At 57.9% G+C, this 24408-nt stretch overlaps 1 protein-coding gene across 13 annotated transcripts in view; it reads left to right on the forward strand.

Moving 5' to 3' along the window:
- Nucleotides 1-20784, forward strand: part of TPCN2 (two pore segment channel 2) — a 47913-nt gene extending 27129 nt beyond the window's left edge. For 4 of the 13 annotated variants that reach the window (XM_021925434.2, XM_021925439.2, XM_021925441.2 and 1 more), the window contains 19 exons: nucleotides 3007-3109; nucleotides 4489-4554; nucleotides 5019-5083; nucleotides 5620-5720; nucleotides 5999-6013; nucleotides 6310-6391; nucleotides 6597-6683; nucleotides 11421-11540; nucleotides 11673-11732; nucleotides 11830-11958; nucleotides 12849-12898; nucleotides 14313-14412; nucleotides 16246-16317; nucleotides 17507-17583; nucleotides 17967-18048; nucleotides 18144-18226; nucleotides 18805-18886; nucleotides 19323-19417; nucleotides 20071-20784. In XM_021925434.2, coding sequence (XP_021781126.1) covers nucleotides 3007-3109; nucleotides 4489-4554; nucleotides 5019-5083; nucleotides 5620-5720; nucleotides 5999-6013; nucleotides 6310-6391; nucleotides 6597-6683; nucleotides 11421-11540; nucleotides 11673-11732; nucleotides 11830-11958; nucleotides 12849-12898; nucleotides 14313-14412; nucleotides 16246-16317; nucleotides 17507-17583; nucleotides 17967-18048; nucleotides 18144-18226; nucleotides 18805-18886; nucleotides 19323-19417; nucleotides 20071-20149 — 1548 coding nt within the window. In that variant the 3' untranslated portion in view covers nucleotides 20150-20784. The remainder of the gene's footprint in view (nucleotides 1-3006; nucleotides 3110-4488; nucleotides 4555-5018; nucleotides 5084-5619; nucleotides 5721-5998; nucleotides 6014-6309; nucleotides 6392-6596; nucleotides 6684-11420; nucleotides 11541-11672; nucleotides 11733-11829; nucleotides 11959-12848; nucleotides 12899-14312; nucleotides 14413-16245; nucleotides 16318-17506; nucleotides 17584-17966; nucleotides 18049-18143; nucleotides 18227-18804; nucleotides 18887-19322; nucleotides 19418-20070) is intronic. The other 9 variants (XM_021925435.2, XM_021925444.2, XM_021925436.2 and 6 more) reach the window with 7 other exon arrangements.
- The last annotated feature ends 3624 nt before the right edge of the window (nucleotides 20785-24408 follow it).

The raw sequence follows: 24408 nt of genomic DNA on the forward strand, positions 1-24408 counted from the left end.
CGTCTGCCTGTCTCCCTACCCCGCTGCAGTGTTACGAGTTTATTCTCCCGTCCTGGCCGAGGGCACCATCCTCCTTGGGGCTGGGGCCACACTGCATCGCTGCGGCTTTGTCGTGGGAGTGGACAGTGCTCAGCCTGTGCTGCTGTTCGTTTGTGGCCGCGTTGGGGTTTGCTGTGTGTTGTCCAGAAGGGGAAGGCTGAAGCCTGGGTTCTCACCCAGGGCGGAAGCAGTGAGTGAGCCCCTGTGTGTGCGTGGTGTCTGTATGTCTGTGTGTGAGTCTGTTGTCTGTGTGCGTGTGTGGTGTCTGTGTGTGTGCGTGGCTTGTCTGTATGTCTGTGTGTGTGTGTGGTGTCTTATGTGGTGTGTGGTGTGGTGTCTGTGCATGCGTGGTGTCTGTATGTCTGTTTGCTGTGTAGTGTCTGCATGTGTGCATGGTGTCTGTGTGCGTGCGTGGTTGTGTGCATGCATGGTGTCTGTATGCCTGTGTGCGTGCGTGGTGTCTGTACGTCTGTGCTGTGTGCGTGTTGTCTCGTGCATGCGTGTCTCTGTGTGTATGTGTTTGTGTGCCTGTCAGGAGGGAGAGAGGATAGGGACTCTGGTGTGGATGCCCCCTTGCCAATGGCTGTGATTCGGGGGCAGCTGGGCTGTGGAGATGGAACCGGCTGACGGAATCTCAGGCCCTCCTCTTTGTGACTGTCCAGTGACTGCTGCAGTGGCGCTGTTTCCCAGAGCCCATACAAGGTGGATGTCATCATTGTGGGTGCTGGACGTGGCAAGAGCCTCAGCCTTGAGGCTGGGGTGTGATCCTCCGCCTGGGAAAGCCGAGCATCCCATCCTGAGGCACCGGGAAGGGCCGGCTCCTCCTCTAGGCGTGGGGTTCTGCCCCATGGAGCGGCCCTTGGGGAGCAAGGTGTGCCTTGTGTGAGGGGTCAGAGCGCTTGTCGTGGTCTTGGCAGGAGTCTGGATCCCTGTCCGAGGCAGGACTTGAGAGGAACATGGGATGGTGGCCGGCCTGTCCCTGCCTTCCTTCTCTGGCCATCGTGCCCTGCCAGCCTGGCCTGGGGCAGTAGCCAGGCTGTGCTTCCGGATGGCCTTGCTGGCATCGCCGGCTCCTGCTGGCGGGGTGCAGCGGCTGCCTTGCTTTAGCTACCTTTGTGAGCACGGTCCAGAGCCAGCCTGCTTGTCCTCTGCTGGCTTTGCTCGTTGTGAAGCTCCAACCTGGACTGATTTCCAAGAACCAGGGTTGGTGCTGGGGTGTGTGGTCTCCCAGCAGCCGTGATGGTGCTGTCCCATTTTACAGACGTTTCTCAGGTCGGGGCTGTGGGCTGGCTCGGGTCCATCGTTGCTGGTTGTGGCAGGTTGGGCGGGAGCCCAGGGCTCCTCTGTGTCCCTCGCAGAGCTGTGGCTTGGGCTGGGCTGTAGGTACGGGAGGTCACGCCTAGGGTCTGCCCGAGCAGGGGTTGAACTGCAGAGGAGGAGCGTGAGGCCTGCTGGGAGGCGCAGTGTGGGGTGGGAGAAGGGCCAGGGCAGGGGCGTTCTGTCGGCTCTGTGGACCTCAGCATCCGTTGGGTGGTGTGGGTGCCACAACCTTCCTCAGCTGACTCGAAGCCTGGCCCGGAACCTTGCTCAGTGGGCGCTCGGTGGGTTGCTTTACGTTCGGGAATGTGGTGGTTTGACTGGGTGGGAGTGGGAGTGGGGAGGCCCAGGAGGCCTGAGCCCAGCGCTCCAGTCCTGCTGTCCCCGGTGACCGCTGGAGGCCAGCCTGCCCTCCAGGCTTCAAAGGCCTCGCTCTGCTCCTCCACTCTGGCTTGGGCTGAGGCCCAGGAGGGGCCCGCCTTGCTCTCCCCAGCAGGGGAGCCTGTCCCTACCCATGGCTCTGTGCCTGACAGTGCTCCCTGCCTTCTAACTTCCTCTCAGTGGCCCCTGTGCCCCCTCCCCTTAACAGACTGTGGCGTCTTCACCATCAGTTAGTTCATGTGTCCTTGGGAGCCCCTGACTGGGCAGATGAGGGGACAGGGCCATTTTATAGGTGAGACCTTGCAGGCCTCGGTGCTATTGATGTGGCTCTGAGGCCGGAAGGGTGGCCTGTGTGAGAGACAGTGGCCGTCACAGGCGCCTCCGTGCCAGGGCCTGCTTGCGAGGTCTCCCCTTCGCCTGCAGCTGGGCTCGTGGCTTTGAAACGATCCCTAAGAGTTTGCTTTGTGTGCTTTGTGTGCCAAGTCCCGCTGTGCCACCGGCCCATCCAGTTCACACAACCAGTCTGGTTTGCAGGAACCACCCATCTTCCAGCTGGGCATCTTCCAGCTGGGGGTCTGGAGGCTTGATCGGCAGAGGGTGCCCACGAGCCTGGCCCCAGTGAGAGCCCCGGGCCCAGAGTCTCGAGTGGAGTTGCTTTCTGAGCAGAAACCCTGCAGGTGCCAGCTGTGTTTTGTGGCTGGGACCCCTCTCAGGAGGGAGAGAGGATAGGGACTCTCGTGTGGATGCCCCCTTGCCAATGGCTGTGATTCACCACTGCCACGAGCACGGTGCCTCTGGGTCCCCTGGGTGGCCATGGGCCCTGATACACAGCCTCTAGAGTAGGCTTCACGGAGGGTCCAACCTGTCCCACCGTGGCAGCCTGGGCCCCTCCTGCCCCTCCTGCCCCTGCCCGCCCCTGCCCTGTAGCCTCACTGCCCGCACAGTATATGGCAGAATCGGCCGCGAGCAGGTGAGGTGGCCTGAGGGAGGTCACTAGGCTGGCCGAGGGCTTTTTGCTGTGGTTCTGAGCCGTCCTGCTTCCAGGCACCATGTCCGTGCGGGTGAGCGGTCTCCCTGGGTGCCCACTCTTACGCCCTGAGATCCTGAGTTCGGTGCTGTCTGGCCATGAGCTCAGCCTGCTGGGAGGCCACAGGGAGATGCAGGCTGGGCAGTGGGTGGATGGTTCCAGCCCGTTGGGTCCGGGGCCTGGGGCTCAGCCTGTGGGGTGGGGACCCAGTGGCGCCCTGGAGCTGCCGCTTCTGCTCTCAGCAGGATGATGGGCAGGACAGGGAGAGGCTGACCTACTTCCAGAACCTGCCTGAGTCTCTGACTTCCCTCCTGGTGCTGCTGACCACTGCCAACAACCCTGATGGTGCGTGCAGGGCCAGGGAGGGACCCTGGGGGTTGGTGAGCCCAGCATGGGGAGCCGGTTTGGGTCGCTGAGCCTTAGCACCCAGCGGGAGTGTCCGAGCCCTTTTTATCGACAAGTGGAGAAGAAAGGGTGACATTTTCCTTTCTCCCCTTCTTTTCCTTTCTCTTCTTCCTTGTCTTGATTTTCTTCTCCCTCTCCCTTCTCCCTTCTCTTTCCTTCTTTCCTTTGCTGTCTCATGCCTTTGCTTTCTTACTCCCTCCTCCCTTTTCTCTTGGTCTCCTCTTCCTCCTCGTCGTCTCACTCCTCTGAGAAGCTGAAAGTGGCTGGTGTTCTTCATAGGGTGATGATGGCAGTGGTCAGAGGGTCCCCTGGTGCCCTCCTACTGGAGGTCAGTGGTCAGAGGGGTCTCCCGGTGCCGTCCTGCTGGAGCTCCACACACCCACACTCCTGTTGCTGCTGAGGTTCAGCTGTGGGAGCCACTGGGCAGCAGCACGTGAGGGCCAAGGGTCTTACCAGCCATGATGCTCACCCTGTGTGATGCTGGTGGAGTCTCCGCTGCTCAGGTGCAGGTGTGGCCAGGATGAAGGCCACGGTCCTGGGCTTGGCTGTGGCCCAGCCACCCTGGCTGGTACCTTTCATGTTGCGGACCCTGAGTGCTGTCTCTTGTGTCCTCTGAGTCCTAGCAAGTGACCGCAGGGGGAGCAGGACTGTCTATGGGGAGGGCTGCAGGGAGGCTGTGAGCTCTTCACGCAGAGGGACATCCTTGATAGGTAGGGAGTTCCCCGTCCTGGAGGGTGTGCGAGCAGAGGCGAGAGATCGAATTCGGACAGGAAGGCCTCTCAGTCCTCCCAGGAAACCTCTTTTCTTTTCTTTTCTCTTTTCCTTTCCTTTTCCTTTTCCTTTCCTTTCTTTCAGACGGAGCCACGCTCTGTCACCCAGACTGGAGTGCAGTGGCGCGATCTCGGCTCACTGCAACCTCCACCTCCTGGGTTCAAGCGTTTCTCCTGCCTCAGCCTCCTGAGTAGCGGGGATTACAGGCATGAGCCACCACGCCTGGCTCCTTTTTGCATTTTTTAGTAGAGATGGAGTTTCACTATGTTGGCCAGGTTAGTCTTGAATTCCTGACCTCAAGTGATCCACCCGCTTCAGCTTCCCAAAGTGCTGGGATTACAGGTGTGAGCCAACACTCTCGGCAATGGAGACCTCCTTTCTACAGTGGAGACCTCCTTTCTACAGTGGAGACCTCCTTTCTACAGTGGAGACCTCCTTTCTACCATGGAGACCTCCTTTCTGTTGCAGAGGCAAATAGTGTGGGGTCAGGATGGGAGTGGGATCAGGAGCTGAGGTTGTCAGTTTGCGTTATTTCTTTTTTCTTTCAGTGATGATTCCTGCATATTCCAAGAACCGGGCCTACGCCATCTTCTTCATAGTCTTCACCGTGATAGGTGAGTGCAGGTAATGTGGCCAGCATTCTGTGACAGGATCCCGAGAGCTCAGGGACCGGCATACTCCGCTCCCTCCATGACCTGAAACTTCATATCCGTGTGTTTCACTCCAGAGATCACCCCAGGGATCCCCCGCCAACAGCTTCACCCCAGGGATTCCCCACCCCACGGCTTCACCTTGGGGAGCCCCCACCCCACGGCTTCACCCCAGGGATCCCCCACCAACAGCTTCACCCCAGGGATTCCCCACCCCACGACTTCACCCTAGGGAGCCCCTACCCCACGCTTTCTGTTCTGTCATCACCGTTGACCTCGTCGTCCTCCCACCCGTGACTGCGCTGGCCAGGCCACATTTCCATTTGATAGGGGCGCCCCCGGCACTGTGCTGTCCTGTGCTGGCCGCCCTGGCGTTGGTTTTGCTGCTGTGCTGGTGGCCCCCTGACCATGGCTGTCTCCTCTTGAAGGAAGCCTGTTTCTGATGAACCTGCTGACGGCCATCATCTACAGCCAGTTCCGGGGCTACCTGATGGTGAGCGAGCTCCCCCATCCTGGCTCTGCCTGGAGCTGTCGGGAGGCCAAGCGGGGTGTGGCTTGAGCTGAGCAGCTGGGTGACCCTTGCTGGCCAGGCTCCTGGTGGGACGGGAGGGCAGGGTTGCCACCTCCTGTGGATCTGCTGGGGATACACATATGTTGTTGCTCTGGCCACTGCCAGAGATGGCAGCTCCCAGGACAGCAGACCCTAAACCCTCTTGAGGGGGAGCCGGGGGCCTCCCAACACACAGAGAAGAAACATGGCCCAGTGTATTGCACAGCACGCCCATCAGACACCTTCCTGTGTGGCCTGTTGCGGGAGTCTGTGACCATCCTCTCATTCCCGGGGGATGAGGGAGTCTGTGACCATCCTCTCATTCCCGGGGATGAGGGGCTGCCCCCAGGCATGGGGGACTGGGCCCCCTCCAAGGCTGCCCAGATTCCCCCTCTGCCTGTTCCCCAGGGGAGGGACGGGTTGGGGGTTCTGAGCCGGGGGAGGGCTGATCCTGCCGTTCAGAGCCTTCCTCTTTGCAGAAATCTCTCCAGACCTCGCTGTTTCGGAGGCGGCTGGGGACCCGGGCTGCCTTTGAAGTCCTGTCCTCCATGGCAGGGGAGGGAGGAGCCTTCCCTCAGGCGTGAGTGCTGAGCATGGACCCTCTTCTCCCTGAGGGTGGGTGCTGTGGCTGCTGGGCAGGGGCCGGGTGTTCATTAGGGGCTTCTCATGCTTGGCCTGTCCCTCGCCGCTGCTGGCTGGCACCCGACTCACAGAAACCACCATGTCCCTGGCGCTCTGTAGTTCCCGGCATCCTTGCCCTGAGTCCATGCCTTTATCTTCGTGCCCCTCAGGGACCCTGGGCTGGTGAAGGGCTGAGCGGCCTGACCTTCTCCTTGTCCCCCTTCTGTGCTGACTTAGGCAGCAGAGCCAGAGGTGCGTGGGCCAGGTGTCCACACCACCGTCCTGCTTGGAAATGAGGGCAGAGAGCTTGAGGGACACTGCGGTGGCAAGTTCTGGTCCTGACTGCTCATAGTGGTGAAGTCAGTTTGCCCCTCCTTGGGGGGACGGCAGTGGCAGGACACTCCTTACAGGGGCTCTTGTTGTGGCTCAGGCTGCAAAGTGGCTTCACGGCAAAGCTCAAGCCAGACGCCAGGACTGGAGGACTCAGGCCCGGGTTCCGAGCGGGGCTGAGCTGGCTGTGCTGACTGGGCTGTGGGTTTTCCCTGCAGAGTTGGGGTGAAGCCCCAGAACCTGCTGCAGGTGCTTCAGAAGGTCCAGCTGGACAGCTCCCACAAACAGGCCATGATGGAGGTACCCGCCCCTGCTCCCAGCCTCCTCTGGGCTCCTCCCGGGAGGGCACTTGGGCCAGCAGCCCCTTTTCAGGACTGCGTGTGTGGCTTGAGGTCACCTGCAGCGTTCACAGCCCGTCGGGGTGGGGTTGGGGCTGGGGGCACTCAGCTCCGAGGGCGTTCACCTTCCCGGGTGCCCCTGCTGACCGGCGCTCCTTCCTCTGCAGAAGGTGCGCTCCTACGGCGGTGTTCCGCTCTCGGCTGACGAGTTTCAGAAACTCTTCAACGAGCTTGACAGAAGTGTGGTTAAAGAGGTAAGTGGGGCCACGGCCGCCCAGGGCGGATGGGGGGGCCTTCCAGTTTCCACAGCCCTTGATCACCTGGGGAACTCCTCTAATGATGGGCGCCGGGATTCGCCTGCCAGGGGTCCTGGCTCCTAGGATGGGAACTGGGAATGGAGATCTCTTTGGCTCTTGGAGATTGGGGAGATTTTTATGAAATTCCCCAGACCCCAGGAACTAGCCTGAGCCCAGCCCGACACAAATAAATCTCCCAAGTGGTTTTCTCCATTTCCATGACAGACTCTCCTTTTCCTGTCTGTCCTTTCGTAGGAGGTCCGCATGCTGGTCCTCTCCAAGACCTTTGTCTTTCACCCTTGACACGGGTTTACAGAGTTCCCAGGTGGGCCTCAGCAGCCGTGTAAGCTCTGTGTCCGGAAGGCCTGGGCCAGGGGGGCGGAGACACTGGGAAACAGCCCAGGCGCTCACAGGCAGTGCGGGGGCAGCACGGGGGCTGCCGTTCCAGCTGCTCAGCCTCAGAGGACTGAGCCGGACCCTGGAACAGGGATGGGGCACAGAGGCGGAGTCGCAGACGCCTGCCAGTTCTGGGTCACTTTTCTCGTTTGCTCAGGCTCCTGGGATGGCACCACAGACTGGGGCAGGGGTGGGGCTGAAGCAGCAGACATTTGTCATCTCACAGTCCTGGCCGTCAGTCCGAGGCCAAGATGTCACAGGGCTGGTTCCTCCTGAGGCCCCTCTCAGTGGCTTGTAGGTGCCACCCTCTCCCCGTGTCCTCACCAGAGGCCTCTCTCCGTGGCCTGTAGACATCACCTTCTCCCCGTGTCCTCACCTGAGGTCTTTCTCCGTGGCCTGTAGATCCCACCCTCTCCCCGTGTCCTCACCTGAGGCCTCTCTCCATGGCCTGTAGACATCACCTTCTCCCTGTGTCCTCACGTGGTCATCCCTCTGTGTGTCATCTCCTCTTCTTAAAAGGACCCTATTCAGATTGGATTAGGGCCCATTACTAATGGCCTTGTTTTAACCAAATTACCTTTTAAAAGGCCCTATCTCCAAATATAGTCACATTCTGAGCTACTGGAGGTTAGAGGTTAAAGGTACGAATTCTGAGGGAGACAAAATTCAGCCCCCAGCAGCTGTCACCTGCCTCAGGATTCTGTCGGCCTCTGTGGCTGCAGGCCCCTGTCAGAGGTAGTTCTCTAAAAATCATGTTTTCCTAAGGTCCTTCCAGACCTCTGGAGTCAGGCCCTGCCCCAACCTGAGCTTGAGTGGCACGTGCTCGTCCCCATTGTCACTTTGGGCATCCCCTTTAGGGCTGCATTCCTCAGTGTGGCCCCCCCAACCCCTAGGGGCATGGGCGATGAGTGTGGTGAGGATCAACAGGCGGCACTTTAAGTATTCACGCCATCAAACCTCTGTTTGGGACAAGGCTGGGCAATGTGGTATCAATTTAAGGTTGTCTTGAAGATATGAAATAAATTTTGGGTGCAGGTGCAGATTTCCCAGAAACTGTGGAGATGGTCCTCAGATGACAGAAAATTAAGAAGCAGTGTTCTAGATAATGGTGCTTGTCCTAGGGCCAGAGATGTTTGGGGCTCAGGAAGCAACTCTTAGCGACTGTCATAGGCTAGTTTGCTGTGATCCGGCCCCTTCCGGGGGCAGGCAGACGCAGGCCGGGAGAAGCCAGTCGTCCTAAAGGTTCTGGAAAGGTGGTTGTCGTTTCTCAGGCTTTGCTCCTGGTGTGCTCTGGGCCATCTGGGCTCTCCCTGAACCGTTGTTGCTGTTCCCTCGGGTGCAGTTGAGTCCTGGTTGTCCAGAGCTGACTCTCCCACCCTTTTCCAGTGTCAGGATTTGATGAGACCTGGAAAGGAGTTCCTCCTCCCGTGATGCTGTGGAGGAAGAGTGGATGGATTGCTTTGGCCGTGACCCAGTAGAGCGGGCTCGTGTGCGCGCAGGAGTGGGGAAGGCCCAACAGGCTGGCCTGGCCTGATTCCCAGCCCGGCCGTCTCCTTTGAGGTCCCAGCGATGCTCTTCCCGGGGCACCGAGCACTGGGCTTTGAGATGGGAGTTTAGGTTCCACAGGTTTTGGGAGCTGCGAGATCCTTAATTTGGTTTTCTGAAACCTTCTTTCCTCAATAATGCTGACTGTAGAGGGGAGGCCATTGCCCCTCGGTATCTGCAGGGATTGCCTCTAGGACTCCATGTGGATACAAAATCCATGGATGTTTAAGTCTCTTATGTAAGATGATGTAGTGTTTGCAGGTAACCTACACACATCCTTCCGTATACTTTAAACCATTTCTAGACTACTCAGAATATACCTAGCACCTAGGGATGCGGTGGGAGCTTGGGGGATGCGGTGGGAGTTTGGGGAATACGGGTAAGCAAACCTGTACGCTCCGCATGGACGCCGTTTCCCCTGAGTGTGTTTCGATCTGCAGTGGGTTCAGTCTGCAGATGCAGAGCCCGCTGATGCGAAGGGCTGGCTGAGCTTCCATTTTGGAAGGTAGATGCTTCTGGGATTGCTGAGATTTGGGGCAGCCTGTGGTTTTGGAAGCACAAAGAGGTGCTTTCTTGGCAGGCTGACGTCATGGGAGCGCCAGCCTTTTCGAGAGCCCTCCTGTGTGGGGTCACCGCCTGGGCGTCAGTCTGGCCGTGGTCAGGCAGTAGTTTGGTGCTTGCTGGCGAGCTCCAGAGAAGGTGCCCTGCCTGCTGCTGAAAGAAGTCTCCTCTTCATATAAGAAGCTTTTGGGGTTAAAAATGTAGTCATCATTCATTATAGACAACAGAGGAAAGTGGGAAAATCCACCTCACTGGCTTTCTACCCAGAGACAACCACTTTAGTCATATCAGTTACTTCTCAGTTACACAGCTAACGTATGAACACCTGCTCCCTGTAACAATTTAAACATACAGATAATGCTAAAATCTCTCTTGGCCACGGTCAGTCTGGGTTAAACAGAAAGTGTCGTATATGGAAGTGGCAACTACGATAAAAGAGTAACTGTAAGATGTAAGGAAACCGTGTGGTGTCCTCGGGCCGAGGGGAGTGCGTGAGAAAGGATGGACCTGGATGGGGACCCTCCAAAGCTGGGGTTCAGACCTCTTGAGAGAAGGTGTGGGTTCATCCACAGGAATGCAGAGATGTTCACTGGTCTCCCTGGGCTCCGGTTGGTCTGTGGTCACTGGGTAAGCAGGAGGCGACCCTCCCGGGTGCAGCAGGCTCAGGCTGTGAGCAGGCGGTGGCATTGTCCTGCCGAGGGAATTGTGTGCCAGTGCGGGCAGGTGGCGTTTGGGCACTGGTTTCCACCCTGAGGACTGGGGGAAGCTGAGAAATTTTCAGGAGGTCAGGCTGCGGCTGTAGGTTGCCCGGGGACTGTGTGTCTGGGACAGAGAGCGTCCACATGTGCTTCACACCACACCCCGATCCACCCTGCAGCATCCGGAAACCACATGCCCTCCTGCCGTGTCCCTCCACTTGCCCTCCTGCCCTCCTGCCGTGTCCCTCCACTTGCCCTTCTGCCGTGTCCCTCCACTTGCCCTCCTGCCCTCCTGCCATGTCCCTCCACTTGCCCTCCTGCCCTCCTGTGGTGTCCCTCCACTTGCCCTCCTGCCCTCCTGTGGTGTCCCCCCACTTGCCCTCCTGCGGTGTCCCTCACTTGCCCTCCTGCCATGTTCCTCCAGCCCCTCCGCTGAGAAAGCCTCACCCCCCTCTCACTGCGGACGAGACACTGAAAGGGACCCTGCCGTTGTGGCAGAGTGCGTGTCGAGGAGGATATCGGGAGCCGAGAGGAAGTTCGCTGATCACTGGCACTGCCAGTTTGGATCTCACTCGAGAGTAGCCACTCTATTCAACTGGCTATTTTGGTGTTTTCCTTCCAGACTTTTCCCCGTGTAATTTCAGGCATTTGTAGGCACCTGAGGAAACAGTTGCTTTGTTCTTCTTTGACGTATACGTGAAGCATCGCGATTTTCACTCCGCAGCCTGCCTGTTCATGCAGCCGTGTCTTCTCGCCCTCTCCATTTTCATATGGATTTTTTGGGGGGATGAGCTGTAGCGACGTGTCACATGCGGCTGTGGAGTACTTGACACGTGGCTGTTGCCACTGAATAACTGAGTGTTGAATTTCGTTGCATCGAAATTATCATGAAATAGCCGCCGGTGGTCAGTGGCCCCTGTGTGGGACGGCAGGTGCAGGTCCCCTTGCTGAGAAACATTTAGGCCGTTCCCGTTGTCGACCTCGTGCACACATGGACGTGTCTCAAGGAGACTGCTGAGCGTGGGAAGTGCTGGGTCTCGCGAGGATCCTGACGGTGGCAGTGGCTACCTGCCTGCCCCTCACTGCCTTCTGCCGCTGCCAGCCCACCATACAGGAGTCGGTTCTGTGCTAAGTTTCTGTAGCTCTGAGCATATCACTTACGTGTGTTTTTTCACACAGCTTTTTTGTTTTTAAATATCAGGGTGACACTTTGCATACATTTAAGGTGACTCTAATATCACAGCATGATTTCCTTACAGCCTCAGTGGACATTTCAGTTGCTTCTATTTCTCTTTGGGTGTTACAAAGACCACTGAGATGAACACCTCAATGTATAAAGCGATTTCTGTGTCTGGGATTATTTCCTGTGACTGGATAGATAGGACGGGAGATGAGGTAGGAAAAAATCTAATCCCAGAATAAGAGGGCATGAGCATTGGCTGCAACAGCCACGGCTGCTAGACTGTGCTTCTGAGCGCGTGTGTTCCTTACCCAGCACCCGCCGAGGCCCGAGTACCAGTCCCCGTTTCTGCAGAGTGCCCAGTTCGTCTTTGGCCACTACTACTTTGACTACCTGGGGAACCTCATCGCCCTGGCAAACCTGGTGTCCATTTGTGTGAGTGCGGATTTGCCTCAGAGCTGGCCTGGAAGTGCCTGTTCCCACCCACCTTGCACGGGAGCCTGCCCCGCCTGCCTCGCCCAGCGCTGTGCTGGGCCAGCCGGTAAGCCCTCTGCTCTGGCTTTGCAGGTGTTCCTGGTGCTGGATGCAGATGTGCTGCCTGTTGAGCGTGATGACTTTGTCTTGGGGGTAAGTTCTGAGCTGCCCACCTGTCAGGGCCAGGGCGAGGCTGGGCAGGGCTGCCAGCCCTGGGGCCCAATGCTGGGTGCCTCTTCTGCCCCTTTAGATTCTCAACTGTGTCTTCATTGTGTACTACCTGTTGGAGATGCTGCTCAAGGTCTTTGCCCTGGGCCTGCGAGGGTACCTGTCCTATCCCAGCAACGTGTTTGATGGGCTCCTCACCATTGTCCTGCTGGTAAAATAGGCGCATCCGAGGCCGGCCTCTCCTGGGCGGGTGGGTGAGCGCCACCTGGGCTCTGTGCTGGCCCATCTCAGGCCTCCCCTGAGGACCAGAGGCTGTGGGAAGGTGGGCTTCTGTTCTCAGTGGTGAGGGCTGGCTTCCCTTCTGGCCGAGTTGCTCAGTGGGTAGCCGGTGGGGGCTCTAGGAGGCTGGGTTTCTACTGTGTCTGAGTGTCATGGGGGGCAGGCTGCCACTCCTGACCCCCAGGGGAGGCCCTGAAGGACCCGTAGCCCTGGCCAGCGACTCCAGCCTGGGGCACAGCCTCTAATGTCACTGATAGACGGTGTGACCTCAGCATGGTGGAGCGAGGGGCCGGGGGCTCTCAGGCACCAGGGTGTTCTCGGGAAACGCTTACACTTCCTTTCCCCAGACCCCGTGGGAGTGAGGGCATGTCACCCTCGGGGTGTGTGTCACAGGCGGCCACATCAGAGTGACGTTTGCTGTAGCTGGCAGGCCCCTCGGCACGCAGGTGAAGAGAAGCTTGAGAAGGGCCCTGCGGTCTGTCCTTGACTCAGTAGTTTTCTGCCATCCCTGCCCCCAATCTATGCAGTCCCCCGATTCCTGAGTCCCCCGATTCCTGAGGCCCCCGATTCCTGAGGCCCCCGATTCCCGATTCCTGAGGACCCCGGTTCCTGAGTCCCCCGATTCCTGAGGCCAGGGTTTCTTTCCAGCTGAAGGGAGTCCCGACATCTGCAGCCAACCCACAGGGTCCAGGACCAAGCTCTGGTTTCTCCCCAAAAGCCCCTTTTGGGGAGAATGTGTTAGAGATGAGCTTTATATTTCCTTTAAGGGCCGCCCAGATTAGTGTTGCTGTAGCGAAGCCTTCTTTTCTTTTGTAATTAAAGGTTTTGGAGATCTCAACTCTGGCTGTGTACCGATTGCCACGCCCAGGCTGGTATGTGACTGGGCAGAACCGAGGGCGGCTACAGCAAACAGCACCACCACCTAGCACCCCTGGGAGGGTCTCAGTGGTGTCCAGGGAGCCAGGCCTGCCCGCCGGGTCTGCTCTGACTCTAGGGCAGACCCCATGATGGTGGAATGGGTGGGCCGATCCCTCAGCAGAGGCTGTGTCGGGGCAGGGCCCTGCCGTCGCTCTGGGCGTCCTCTCTCCAGAAGCTGGCGCTTGCAGGCTGTGGAGGGAAGCCGTTGTTTCCCCTCGGAGATGCCCTCCAGGGCAGCAGTGGGCTCCCCTCCGAGCACACATGATGGGGACTGGCAGTGGAGATGCCCCTGGCTCAGGTCTCAGGGGGCCTGTGATCACTGGGGTTGGGCTGAGCCCCTCTGCTGGAGGGAAGGTCCTTGGGAGAGCCCCCAACTCACAGTGTGACCTTGAGTCATCACCTCCCACTCTGGATGTCACTTTAGCCCCCTTAAAATAGTGGAGCCAGGGGCCTGGGGCTCGCTGAACTCTGATGCAGTGTGCTGATTCCTCACTGCCAGGGTTCTGGCCATGAAAAGACAACCTGGGCAGGGACTCTGCCCTGGCCATCAGCCGGGCTGCTCTGCCCTGGCAGTGTGGCTCCGGTGTGCCCGTGATGAGACAGGAAGGGTGGGGCACAGGGCCCAGCGTGCCAGCCTCGGCCCTGTGGTTAGGCCAGGCTCCTTGGGTCTGTGTGTGCTTTGTTATCCACCCCCCTGCCTAGGGAGCAGCTGGGAATCGCTTGGAGGGGGTGAGGATGGTGAACAGCAGAGGCTTGCTGTTCCGTCACCTCCCTAGGAAGCCCCCCAGGACTTAGGAAGGCAGGCAGTGCCACCGTGCTGCGCCATGGGGCTGGCGTGGCTTCGTCTTTCACGTGCACTGAGCATGCCAGCTGCACTTTGGTCTAAGTCATTACCTTGGGGGGCTGACACTCTGGATGAGAATGGGTTTGAGTTTCAATAGAAATGAAAGCATGGAAAGACCGAGACCCGCCAAGCGCAGGAAACCAAGGCAGGAGACTTGGCTCAACCAGTTCTGCTGGGGCCTGAGCTGGAGCAAGTTCAGTGTCTGGAGCCTCCGTGCCCTCCCGTGTGGACGGAGGGTCTGTATAGAAGGAGGGCTGCAGCCTTCCTGCGAGGACCGGGTGGGAAGGTGTTGGGGGAATGGGGGTCGCTCCGGGGCTGCAGGTGGAAGCAGAGCAGTGGGTGGCCCAGGCCCCGCCCTCTCACTGCCCTGCGGAGGCTTTTCTGCTGGGCGTTGGCTGTGGGGTGCACTCTCCTCCGTGCCGTTGCCCTCCCTGCGCCTCTGTCCAGGAGCCCAGGAGTCTCCTTGTCTCCTCCCCGTGGGACTCCTGGGCCCCTCCAAACCCGCCCCCCGTGTTTCTCCCCAGGAGGCCGGAGATGCTGGGCTTGCTGTCGCTGTGGGACATGACCCGCATGCTGAACATGCTCATCGTGTTCCGCTTCCTGCGCATCATTCCCAGCATGAAGGTGCGTCCCGGCCCCACCCCCGTGCTCGGACCCCCCCCCCCATGCTCGCCCCGCCCTCCTGGTTCCCGCTGCTGCGTTGCTCCAGGGTGGGTGAGCCTGGGGCAGGAAGGGCCCGAGGACTGTGCCTGTCCCTCTGGGCTCCCTGACTGCACCCTCAGCTCTCTGCCGTGTTCTTGTGACGCTGGGGTAGGGTCATTAGAAGCAGGAGAGCCCAGCCCTGCATTTCTGGGTGGGGAGAGCAAGGCGGGCAAGGGTGCGGAGGGCGCAGTGCTTTGGCCAGTCGCAGGAGCTCCTTGGGATTGGAGCCCTGGACACCAGCGCTCCCCCAGGTCTCTGAGGTTTCCAGAAAGGTCTTTGCCATGGCTCCCAGGGTGCTAGTAATGAGGGCAGCGGTATCCCTGGCCAGAGAGCTCCTTTCCAGGATTCCTTAATGCGGGTGCAGGTGGCTCATGACCATCTCTGAGCACTGGTTTCTCTTAATGCACCGGTTGGGAGCAGTGGGCACTTTGAAAGTGCGGGCAGGCAGAGGTGGGGGTTCTGGGCCTCGCTGCTCCTGGCTCCATGTCCTAAGACCCCTCTTCCGAGTGTCCAGGTCCCTCCTCTGTCCCCGTTCATCCTTCCTCTGAGCTGTGCACCTGTCCCACCTGGCAGTATGTCCCACTTGAAGGCAGCTCAGGGGTCCTGAGCCTTCCTAGGGGGCTGCTGTGCTGGGACCTTCATACACACACACACACGCACACGTGTTCACACATAATTACAACCATACAGGTACCCACAATCATACACATATAGAATACAGCCGTGCATACGTGATCTCACACACAACCACACATGTGACCATGCACACGCATGCACACACAATCGCAGGCACACATGATTATACACAGTCACAATATACATCATACAATACACATCATGCACATGCACACGTACATTCATATATACACGCACCCCCGTATCACCATGTGTTAATCGCATGCGGACATCCATGTGAACCTATGCCTGTATAAGATGCATGATCGTGTGTGCACACATCCACAGTAAGGCCTCAGTGCCACCCACAGGTTCTTGGAAACTGTGACTTTAAGGGAAATGACGCACAGCAGGCCCTGGAATCACGCCGTTTTGCTTGAAGTCGCAGTTTCCCAGGGCCTCTCACGTGAGTATATGCATGCTCACGATGACTCGCCCGTGTGCACACGTCCATGCTGACTGGTCTCCACTGTGGCGTTTAGCTGTGTTGTGTAATTTGGATTCCTCAGGTGGGTTGATGCGGCTGATGTGAAAGCCTTTCTCCCAGCTACCCTGTGATGAGGAGGAGCGGCTCTTTGGAGCTGGGGCCTCCCTGCTGGTTCTCAGAGGCCCCTTCTCAGACTCAGTTCCTGCGGGTGGTCCTGCCACCTCTACCTCTGCATTGCTTTGGCGCCTCCAGGCCACAGAGTAGCTGACCCACCCGCAGTGGGTTGGGAGGCAGAGAAGGGCTTCCCACAGGGACTTGAAGTCAGTGCTTGAATGAGGCTGGGCTGGAGGTGTTGGGATGCAGGAGTGGGTGAGTGAGTGCGTGCGGGTGGGCCATGCAAGCGTGTGTGAGTGCGTGTGGGTAGATGTGGGTGTTCGGGGGTGCGAGAGTGTGTATGGGTGGATGTGGGGGCCTGACAGGCTGTGTGGGTGTGTAGAGGCGTGTGGGGTGGCTGTGGGTCCAGGTGTGTGTGGGTTGGTGGTCACTGGCCTGCCCCATCTTGCCTTTCCGTCAGGGTCAGGGTGGTGGGCCGGGATGGTTTCCCCCCCTGCGGGGCCAGGAGGAGTAAGGGCTGGCTCTCTTCCTGTCCTCAGCCGATGGCTGTGGTGGCCAGTACCGTCGTGGGCCTGGTGCAGAACATGCGTGCGTTTGGCGGGATCCTGGTGGTGAGTCCCAGGCTGCTGCTGGCGGTGGGATATGCACTGGAGTGGGAGGCTGGGAGGCTGGCGGAAGGCAGTGCTGGGCCGGCTCACTGCTCTGTCGGCAGGAAGTTTCTTGGGTTTGGACGGCAGCAGGTTCCCGAGGCCAGGGGAGTACAGGGTCGGGGTGAGAAGCCAGAGGCATCCCGTTCTTCGCAGAGCAGGGCGCTCAGGGCGGTGTGGCTGGTGGCGCTGCGTGGGCATGCTTCCCGCCCATGCCACAGAGGGTTTTGGTAACTTTTGAGTCTCTCGTGTTTTCTGGGTTGTGGATCTCGTTGAGAAACTAATGACAGAAATTTAAGAGGCACAGGGCTTTGCCTCCAGGACCCCAAAGCCCACACAAGCCCTAGGATGAGGACTTGGTCGAGGTTCCTTTCTTAGAGTGGTTTCAGGGACTTGCAGCCACATTTGCTGAGCAAGAACTGTGGGACGCCCCGGCCCCTCCCCTTGGCCAGCCTTCCAGCTGAGGAGCCCGTCTGCTCTGCCTGGTGGCTGGGCTTGGGCAGGAGAGGGGCCCGTGACCAGGCAGGCCCCAGAGCTGCTTCGTGTGGAGTGACAGGAGGCGCCCTCTGCAGGAAGCCCGGCCGCACTTCAGGCAGTTTTGTCATTTTATTCTGACCACGTTGACATAGAGACCACTGGTGTGAGAAGGTGTCTCTGGGGCCATGGGGTGCTCTGAGCTGGACCCCAGCTGTGCCTCGTGCCTCTGGAAATAGACGCTGGGAAGAGAATCTTGCCTCAGGCACTGTCTGCCCAGCCCCCTAACTTGCATAGCAGAGGAAACTGAGGCCCAGAAAGGGGACCAGGTTAGCCCAGGCGTGTACCCCTCTGCTCTCTACTGATGCATGTTAGGGATAGGCCTGGGGTGGGCCGGCAGTCTGTCCCCTAACTGTGGCTGCCAGGGTACCTGTATTCCCGTAGGAGCTCTGTGACCACCCCTGCCTGAGCCCCACTGTGTCTGTGGACCTGGCAGCCCTGGGGGAGGCCAGCTGCATGTGTTTTGAAGTAGCAGCCAGGCTGGAATCCCAGCTCTGGGCAGAGGGTCCTGGCCTCACAGGCGTCAGCCTGGCTTTGTGGTTCTGTCTGAGGGCGGGGAGGGGTGGGGGCAGGTGCGCCCATGGGTGGGGCTGACCAGTCCCTGGCTCCTGGCCCCCAGGTGGTCTACTACGAATTTGCTGTCATTGGGATCAGCTTGTTTCGAGGTGTCGTTGTGGCTCCCCCTGGAAACAGCAGGTGAGGTGGGGTCTGAGGTGCCATGGGGAGTGTCTCAGGGGTGCCAGCGTGGGTGGGAGGCCTTGGCGGTGGCCTTGGTGGGCTCAGCGTCTCAGGAGGGGAGGCTGTTCTCCCAGTTCCTTCATCTCCTCCCTCCACCCTCTTTTCCCGATCTCCGATTTCCACCTCCACTCCGCGCCTCTGCTAGGAGCCCTTGCCTGGAGTCTGCTAAACACATTTCTCATGGCCTGCTCAGAGCAGCACTCTCCCTGCCCCCTGACCTTCTGTACCCCAGTTTGGACCTTCAGGCCAGGCTGAGCACACCGGCAGAGGAGGGGCTGTAAGGTGTCAGGCCTCAGAATCTGGAGCCCCCGCCCCTGACCCAGGTGTGTTGTGACCCCCAGCCTGGCCTCTGCCAATGGCTCGGCGCCCTGTGGGAGCTTCGAGCAGCTGGAGTACTGGGCTAACAACTTCGATGACTTTGCGGTGAGCCCTGCGCCCTGCCCCAGCGCCCTGCTCCCTGGGCTCCTCCCCTCCCCACCTCCTGGGCCCTCCTGGACTGCTGGTCTCTGCCCCTGCAGGCTGCCCTGGTCACTCTGTGGAACTTGATGGTGGTGAACAACTGGCAGGTGCTCCTGGATGCCTATCGGCGCTACTCGGGCCCGTGAGTCCCCGTCTGGGCGGTGGTGATTCTCCGTGCAGCCTGGGGGTTCCCTTACATCCGGGCACGCTGCACTAGATGCCCGGAGCGTGGCTGCGACAGGGACTCGGGCCTTGACAGGGAAGTCAGCCAGAGTGGCATCCTGGCTGGCCTTGCCCCTGCCCCCTGCATAGCCACATCGTGACTCTCAGGATGGTTGCCAGTGACTCTGGGTTTACACCTCCTGGAGGCCATTGGTGCGTTTGGGGCTTCTGAGGAATTCCACGGGGGTGGGGGAGCCCCGGGAAGGCTGAATGAACGAGATAGTTCAGCTCTGAGCTTGAGCTCAGACTGGCCCCAGCGATGGTCCTGGGTTTTAATCCCAGCACTGCCTCCTGCTGGCTGAGCTACCTTGTCAGCTTGTTGCACATTTCTAGGCCTCGGCTGGGTTGTTTTGAGGTGGAAATAGTAGCGCGCTCTGTATCATGGTATGCGTGGACCGGATACCTAGGAGCCATCCTGACCACACAGCAGCGGTGTCTGTATCAAGTGCTCTTGCTTTGCTCATCGTGGTTCACGGGGTGGGCCTCTGTCCTCCGCAGGTGGTCCAAGATCTATTTTGTATTGTGGTGGCTGGTGTCGTCTGTCATCTGGGTCAACCTGTTTCTGGCGCTGATTCTGGAGGTATCAGAGATCCCCACCCAGGCTGTTCTCCGTGGTCATTTGTTTCTAATTCCCTCTCGATGGGCCTGAGGCCACTGGCCAGGCCTGCCTGGAACTTTGATGGGAGAGTTGTGCTGGGTTAGGCGGGTCCTGAGTGAGGCTGAGCCCTTCCTGTGAGGCTCAGTGCTGCCTCCCCTGGCTGCTGGGGCCTTGGGGGACGCTCCTGACATCTGGGCTGTGGGAATTCTCAGGCTGCCAGGTCGGGCTGAAGGAGGGACTTGGACGTCGGCTCCAGGAGGAGCCAGCAGCCTCGTAGGGCCTGTGCCTGGGTGTCCAGGGTGAACGGCTCAGCCCCCTCAGTGGGTGCCCTGTGGCTGACCCTGGAGGGGCTGGGGATGGGGCAAGGCTGCTTTCACTCGGGGCCCACACTCACCGGCCACTCCCTCCTGCTTGCCAGAACTTCCTTCACAAGTGGGACCCCCAGAGCCACCTGCAGCCACTTGCTGGGACCGCGGAGGCCACCTACCAGATGACTGTGGAGCTCCCATTCAGGTGTGTGAGTGGGGAAGGGCTTCTGTGTGGCCCCCCTGGGGTGTGAAGCCAAGAGCTGGGGGGTGGAGGGGCCAAGGTGGCCGGCAGGCCCTGATGGCCCTCCTCCCTCTCCGCCCGGTTATCTGGCTTTGGTCCTGTGCTGCATGGGAGAAGCTCAGAGCTGGGATCGGGAGGCTTCCTCTTCCTGCCACCGGGGTCATATCCTTTGTCCTGTCCTGCTCGGGCATATTTAAGGCACCATCCTTCAGGGTCCATTGGATTCTGTTGGATGTAAACAGGGGACCTGAGGAAACCGCACCCATCTCTTCTCCTGGCAGCTTTGAGATGGTTCCTCTACTAGTCCGGAAAGGTGACCACCCGGAGGCAGCCTGCTGTGGGGCCGTGCCTTCCACGAGGGGCTGCTGAGTCGCTGCAGCCAAGCCCTGCGGTCCTGCCAGCCAGTGGGAAGATGTGCCCCCCGGGCTTTTGAGAATGCCGTGTAGATATTTCTAGGGGCCGCATCCATCCTGAGGCTCATCTGAGTCCCCGTGTCTCTGTGTCCCTGTGACACTCACTTTGCATGTGTTGCTAAGCTCTGCTCCCTTGTTCTTGTGAGCAGGCCGGGGTGTCCCTCCTTCAGAGGCCCCTGTGTGCATCTTTCCTCAATTCCACAGGGATATTCTGGAGGAGCCCAGGGAGGATGAGCTCATGGAGAGGCTGAACCAGCACCCGCACCTGCAGCTGTGCAGGTGACATCCGGGCTGCCGTCCCAGCCAGGGCAGCAGGAGAGAGAGGCTGGCCTGCACAGGTGCCCATCATGGAAGAGGCGGCCATGCTGTGGCCAGCCGAGCAGGAAGAGACCTTTCCTCTGATAGACCACTAAGCTGGAGACAGGAATCAAGTCCTTCGCGTGCGGCCCAACAGCCATCCACAGAGCAGCTGCTGGTGCTTCCGGGAGGCGCCGTGCGCTCCGCTTTCTTTTATAGCTGCTTCAGTGAGAATTCCCTCGCCCACTCCACAGGGACCTTATAGACAAAAGAGCGAGAAGCAGCGGCCTCCCCTGTCCCCTGCAGCTTCGGGTGCCTTTGCTGCTGGTGGCCCTTGGGGACCACAGGCCTGACCAGGGCCCACACAGGTTAACCGGCAGACTTCCGGGGCATGCCGGTGGGGATGCTGGTGGTTTGACATGGAGAGAACCTTGACCGTGTTTTATTATTTCGTGGCTTGCGTGAGTGTGACTGGGTGTGTTTCTTTAGGGGTCTGATTGCCAATTATTTTCATCGATAAGTCTTGCGAAGAATGGGGTTGTCATTCTTAACTTAGCACAATTCTAGTCCTGCTTCTCCGGAGTGGGGTGTTGAGTAAAGCTGCTTGGGTTGTGCACTGCACAAGGGCACGTGGCTGTGAGGCATATCCTGGGGGTCGGGGGCGCCGTCTACCTGCCTTGAGGGGCACCTTTTCTGTTTTGCTCAAGGGCATGTATAAGCCAATGGTGACCTTATTTCCTGTGTCCTCAGGTGTGTGGCAGGGGGCCTGGAGTGGGGAGGTGGGGCAAGTGAGCAGTGTGTGGAAAGCCTTGTTGCCACTTGAAGCTCTCCAGGTCCAGACTGACCAATGGTTTTCTCACCTCAGGTGCCAACCCACGCCCCCTTTCTGCTGAGGTTTGGGTGCCATCTAGTGGTGGGATGGGATTTGGTTGACTATTTTTAAGGCAAGGTGGACCCAGCAACTTCCAGAAACAACTCCGGGGGCACCACTCCCCGTCACGCTGCACACGGAGCCCGGTGCCCGGTCCGTGCCCGAGCTCAGCAGGACCAGGAAGGGATGGGCCCTGCCAGGGTTGCCTGTGCACTGTGCATTTTCGCCTGGGAGGCACAAGTTCTTTCATCTGCTTTTCCTTTAGAGGTGCTGAGCCCACGCCGTAGCCCCTGTGGGGTGGCTGGGGAGGGGGTGACGCGAACAACAGCGTGGTTGGTATTGAGACTGGGGAGAGGAGCAAGTCCGAGGAGAAGGTCATGAGTTCCTTTTTACTCATGTCGAATAATAACAATAACGATATGGAAACCACCACAAACTTGGGGAAAAGTTACAAGTCAAGAGAAGCTTCCTTCTGAATCACTCGACTGGTTGCCGTTCTGGCCCTGCACCCTCTGTGCTTTGGGGCGGTGTCCAGCCCGCATTCGCGTCAGGAGTGAGTTGCACGTGGCTTTGTGGTCATGGTGACTTAATCCGCCTGGACGGTGGCTCCGTCTCCCTGGGCTCGTACGACCTTGGCGCTTCTGGAGATAAGCCCGTGGCTCCCAGGTTGTTCATGTGAGGTTTCCTCGTGGTAGGTTCTGGGTCTGCGTTTCGTCTAGGAGTGTCACAGGAGGGACGCTGCCTCCTGGCGGGGGCTGCCCGGATACAGTTAGCCTCCTGCTGGTGTTCTCGCTTGTTGCCTGGTGAAGGTGGCCCCGGTCAGCTTCTCCACTGCCCAGTAACGACCCTTTGTAATGAATGAGTGGGGAGGTAGTGTGAAGCGATGCCAGTATCCCATCCCCGTCAAACTGCCTTTACTTTTTCCTTCCTTCCTTGCTCCCACCTGTGTGGACCTGGCCCCTGCTTGTATTCAGGGCTGTGGTCTGTTACGATGTTTACTCTCCGGCTCAGGTCCTGCCTGTTTGACCCGTGAGAGCTCCTTCCTCTGCCTTTTGTGTTTTTTTGGTATGTACCTACAGTTCTTTAGCTGTTTCTTCACTTTCTGGTGCAAAAAGATGTTCCGGCCTTGTCTTATACCTGGCTGCCCCTTTCCCTTTCATTGACTGGAGCGAGCCCCGGCTCTGAGGAGCCCTGTTCCTTTGAATGGAGAGCAGCACCAGGAATCAGGCTGTGGGTGCGAGGGGTGCTCCTGGCTGTTGTGGATTGCTGCGCACGGGAGCTCTTAGTGGACAGAGCTAGAGGATATGTGCACGTACACTTCCATCTCTCTCATCTGTTAACAGCTGAGAATGACACCAGGACCTCTGATTTCAGCCCAGCACCACAGGTTATGTTCCAGCTTTCTCTCTTTCCATAGTTCTAAGGCCCTTTCTGGAAATGGTTCTTATTCTCCTTATTCAATCTATTATTGGGTCAGTTTCCCTGCATGTCACCAACCTCCCATCACTGCCACCCACTCCCCACAGAGAGGCCCTGCTCATCTGACTGGGGCTTTGACTCCCACACTGTGTGCCCCTCTTATGTGGACGCCCTCCTGCCAAAACCTCCGGCAAACAGCTTTCCAAATGGAAGTTGTCACTGTCAGGGCCTTTACAATCAGGAACAGCAAAATCTGCGTGCTGCTGAGGGTCCTGGCTCATTAAGATGCAATAAATATGCAAGTACATAGAAATAGCAGTAGAAGAAATGTAATGCTTTCTTCTCAAATATGTCTACATATAAAAGCCAAAATTATTAAGAATAGTAAGAATTCAGCACAGTTGTTTTCTATGAGATTTAAAAAGTTTTTACTTTATTACCTATTCATGTATTTATTTTAGGGTCTTGCTCTGTTACCCGGGCTGGAGTGCAGTGGTGTGATCATGGCTCACTGCAGCCTCCAACTCGTGGGCTCAAGCAGTCCTCCTACCTCGGCCTCCTGAGTAGCTGTAACTACAGGCACATGCCACCAGGTCTGGCTAATTTTTTCATTTCTTGTAGAGATGGGGTATCTCTGTGTTGCCCGGGCTATTCTTGAATTCCTAGGCTCAAGTGATCCTCCCACCTTGGCCTCCCAAAGTGCTGAGATTACAGGTGTGAGTCACCGCACCTGGCCTGCCGTGAGATTATATACTGGAATCAATTGCTTTTCTAGATACTAGCAGTACGCTTGTAAATTATATTCAAGAATTCAGTTATATTCATTTTTTAAAGGATATTTAAGATTAAAAATTCTTAAGGTTTCTAAAAATAAATGGAAGGAAGATATTCAAGGCCTACATACAGAAAACTATAAAACTTCATTAAAGCCCATGACTGTTGATACAAGTAAATAGAGACTATGGTAGTTTTCTGTTGCTGTGTAACAGGTCCCCACATACTTGGTAGCTTATCACAACCTCATTTCTTAGCTCCAAGCTGCAGGTCAGACATCCAGGCACGACTTGGTAGGTCCTCCGCTCAGGGTGTCACACAGCAGAAATTGGGGTGTCAGTGGGCTGGGTTCCTTCTGGGAGCTCCGGGGGAGTTTGCTCCCATACTCACTTGGGTTGTTGGCCAAATGCAGTTGCTTGCAGGTATAGGGCTGATGTCCCTGTTTCCTGCTGGCTGTCAGCCAGGGGCTGCTCTTAGGGACTAGAGGCCACCCACATTCCTTGCCATAGGGTCCCCTCCATCTTCAAAGTCAGCAACAAAGAAGCCGCCTCACATTGACTCCCACTTGCCCTTTGAATCTCTTTAAGAAAAGCCTGTGCCATTTACAGTTTCACCTGATTAGGCCAGACCCACCAGGACAGCTGTCCATCCTTAAAATCCTGTGTGCCACCTAACACAACCCAAGCCCGGGAGTGACGTGTTCACGGGAGGAGACTGTGTAAGGGTAAGGATCACTGGGGTCACCTGTGTGCCACCTAATAGGCAAGCCACACACTGGGAGAAGATTTTGGTAACTGATACGGCTAAGAACTTATATCCAGACCACATAAAAACTACCTACAAATTAGGAAGAAACAGACAAAGCAATAGAAAGTTGGGCTTTTCCCAGAAAAGCAAACACCAGGTTCCATAGCTATGTCAAAAGGTGCTCCATCTTACTAGTTATTAGAAATATGCAACTTGAAACTGAAACACGACATTTCACTCACTCCATGGTCAAAGTGGAAGAGGTTGGACCATCTAAATTGTTGGTACTTACATGTTTACCCTTGGAGACAAACGAAGCTGAAACAACCTCTTTGGAAAATTGTTTGGTGTCATTTGTTGCAATTGAATAGGACGTATCTTAGTAATTCTCTGCTAGATACACTGACAAGAGAAACTGCTGCGTGTGTGCACTG

This window comes from Papio anubis, chromosome 12 (assembly GCF_008728515.1).
Source record: "Papio anubis isolate 15944 chromosome 12, Panubis1.0, whole genome shotgun sequence".
NCBI lineage: Eukaryota > Metazoa > Chordata > Mammalia > Primates > Cercopithecidae > Papio > Papio anubis.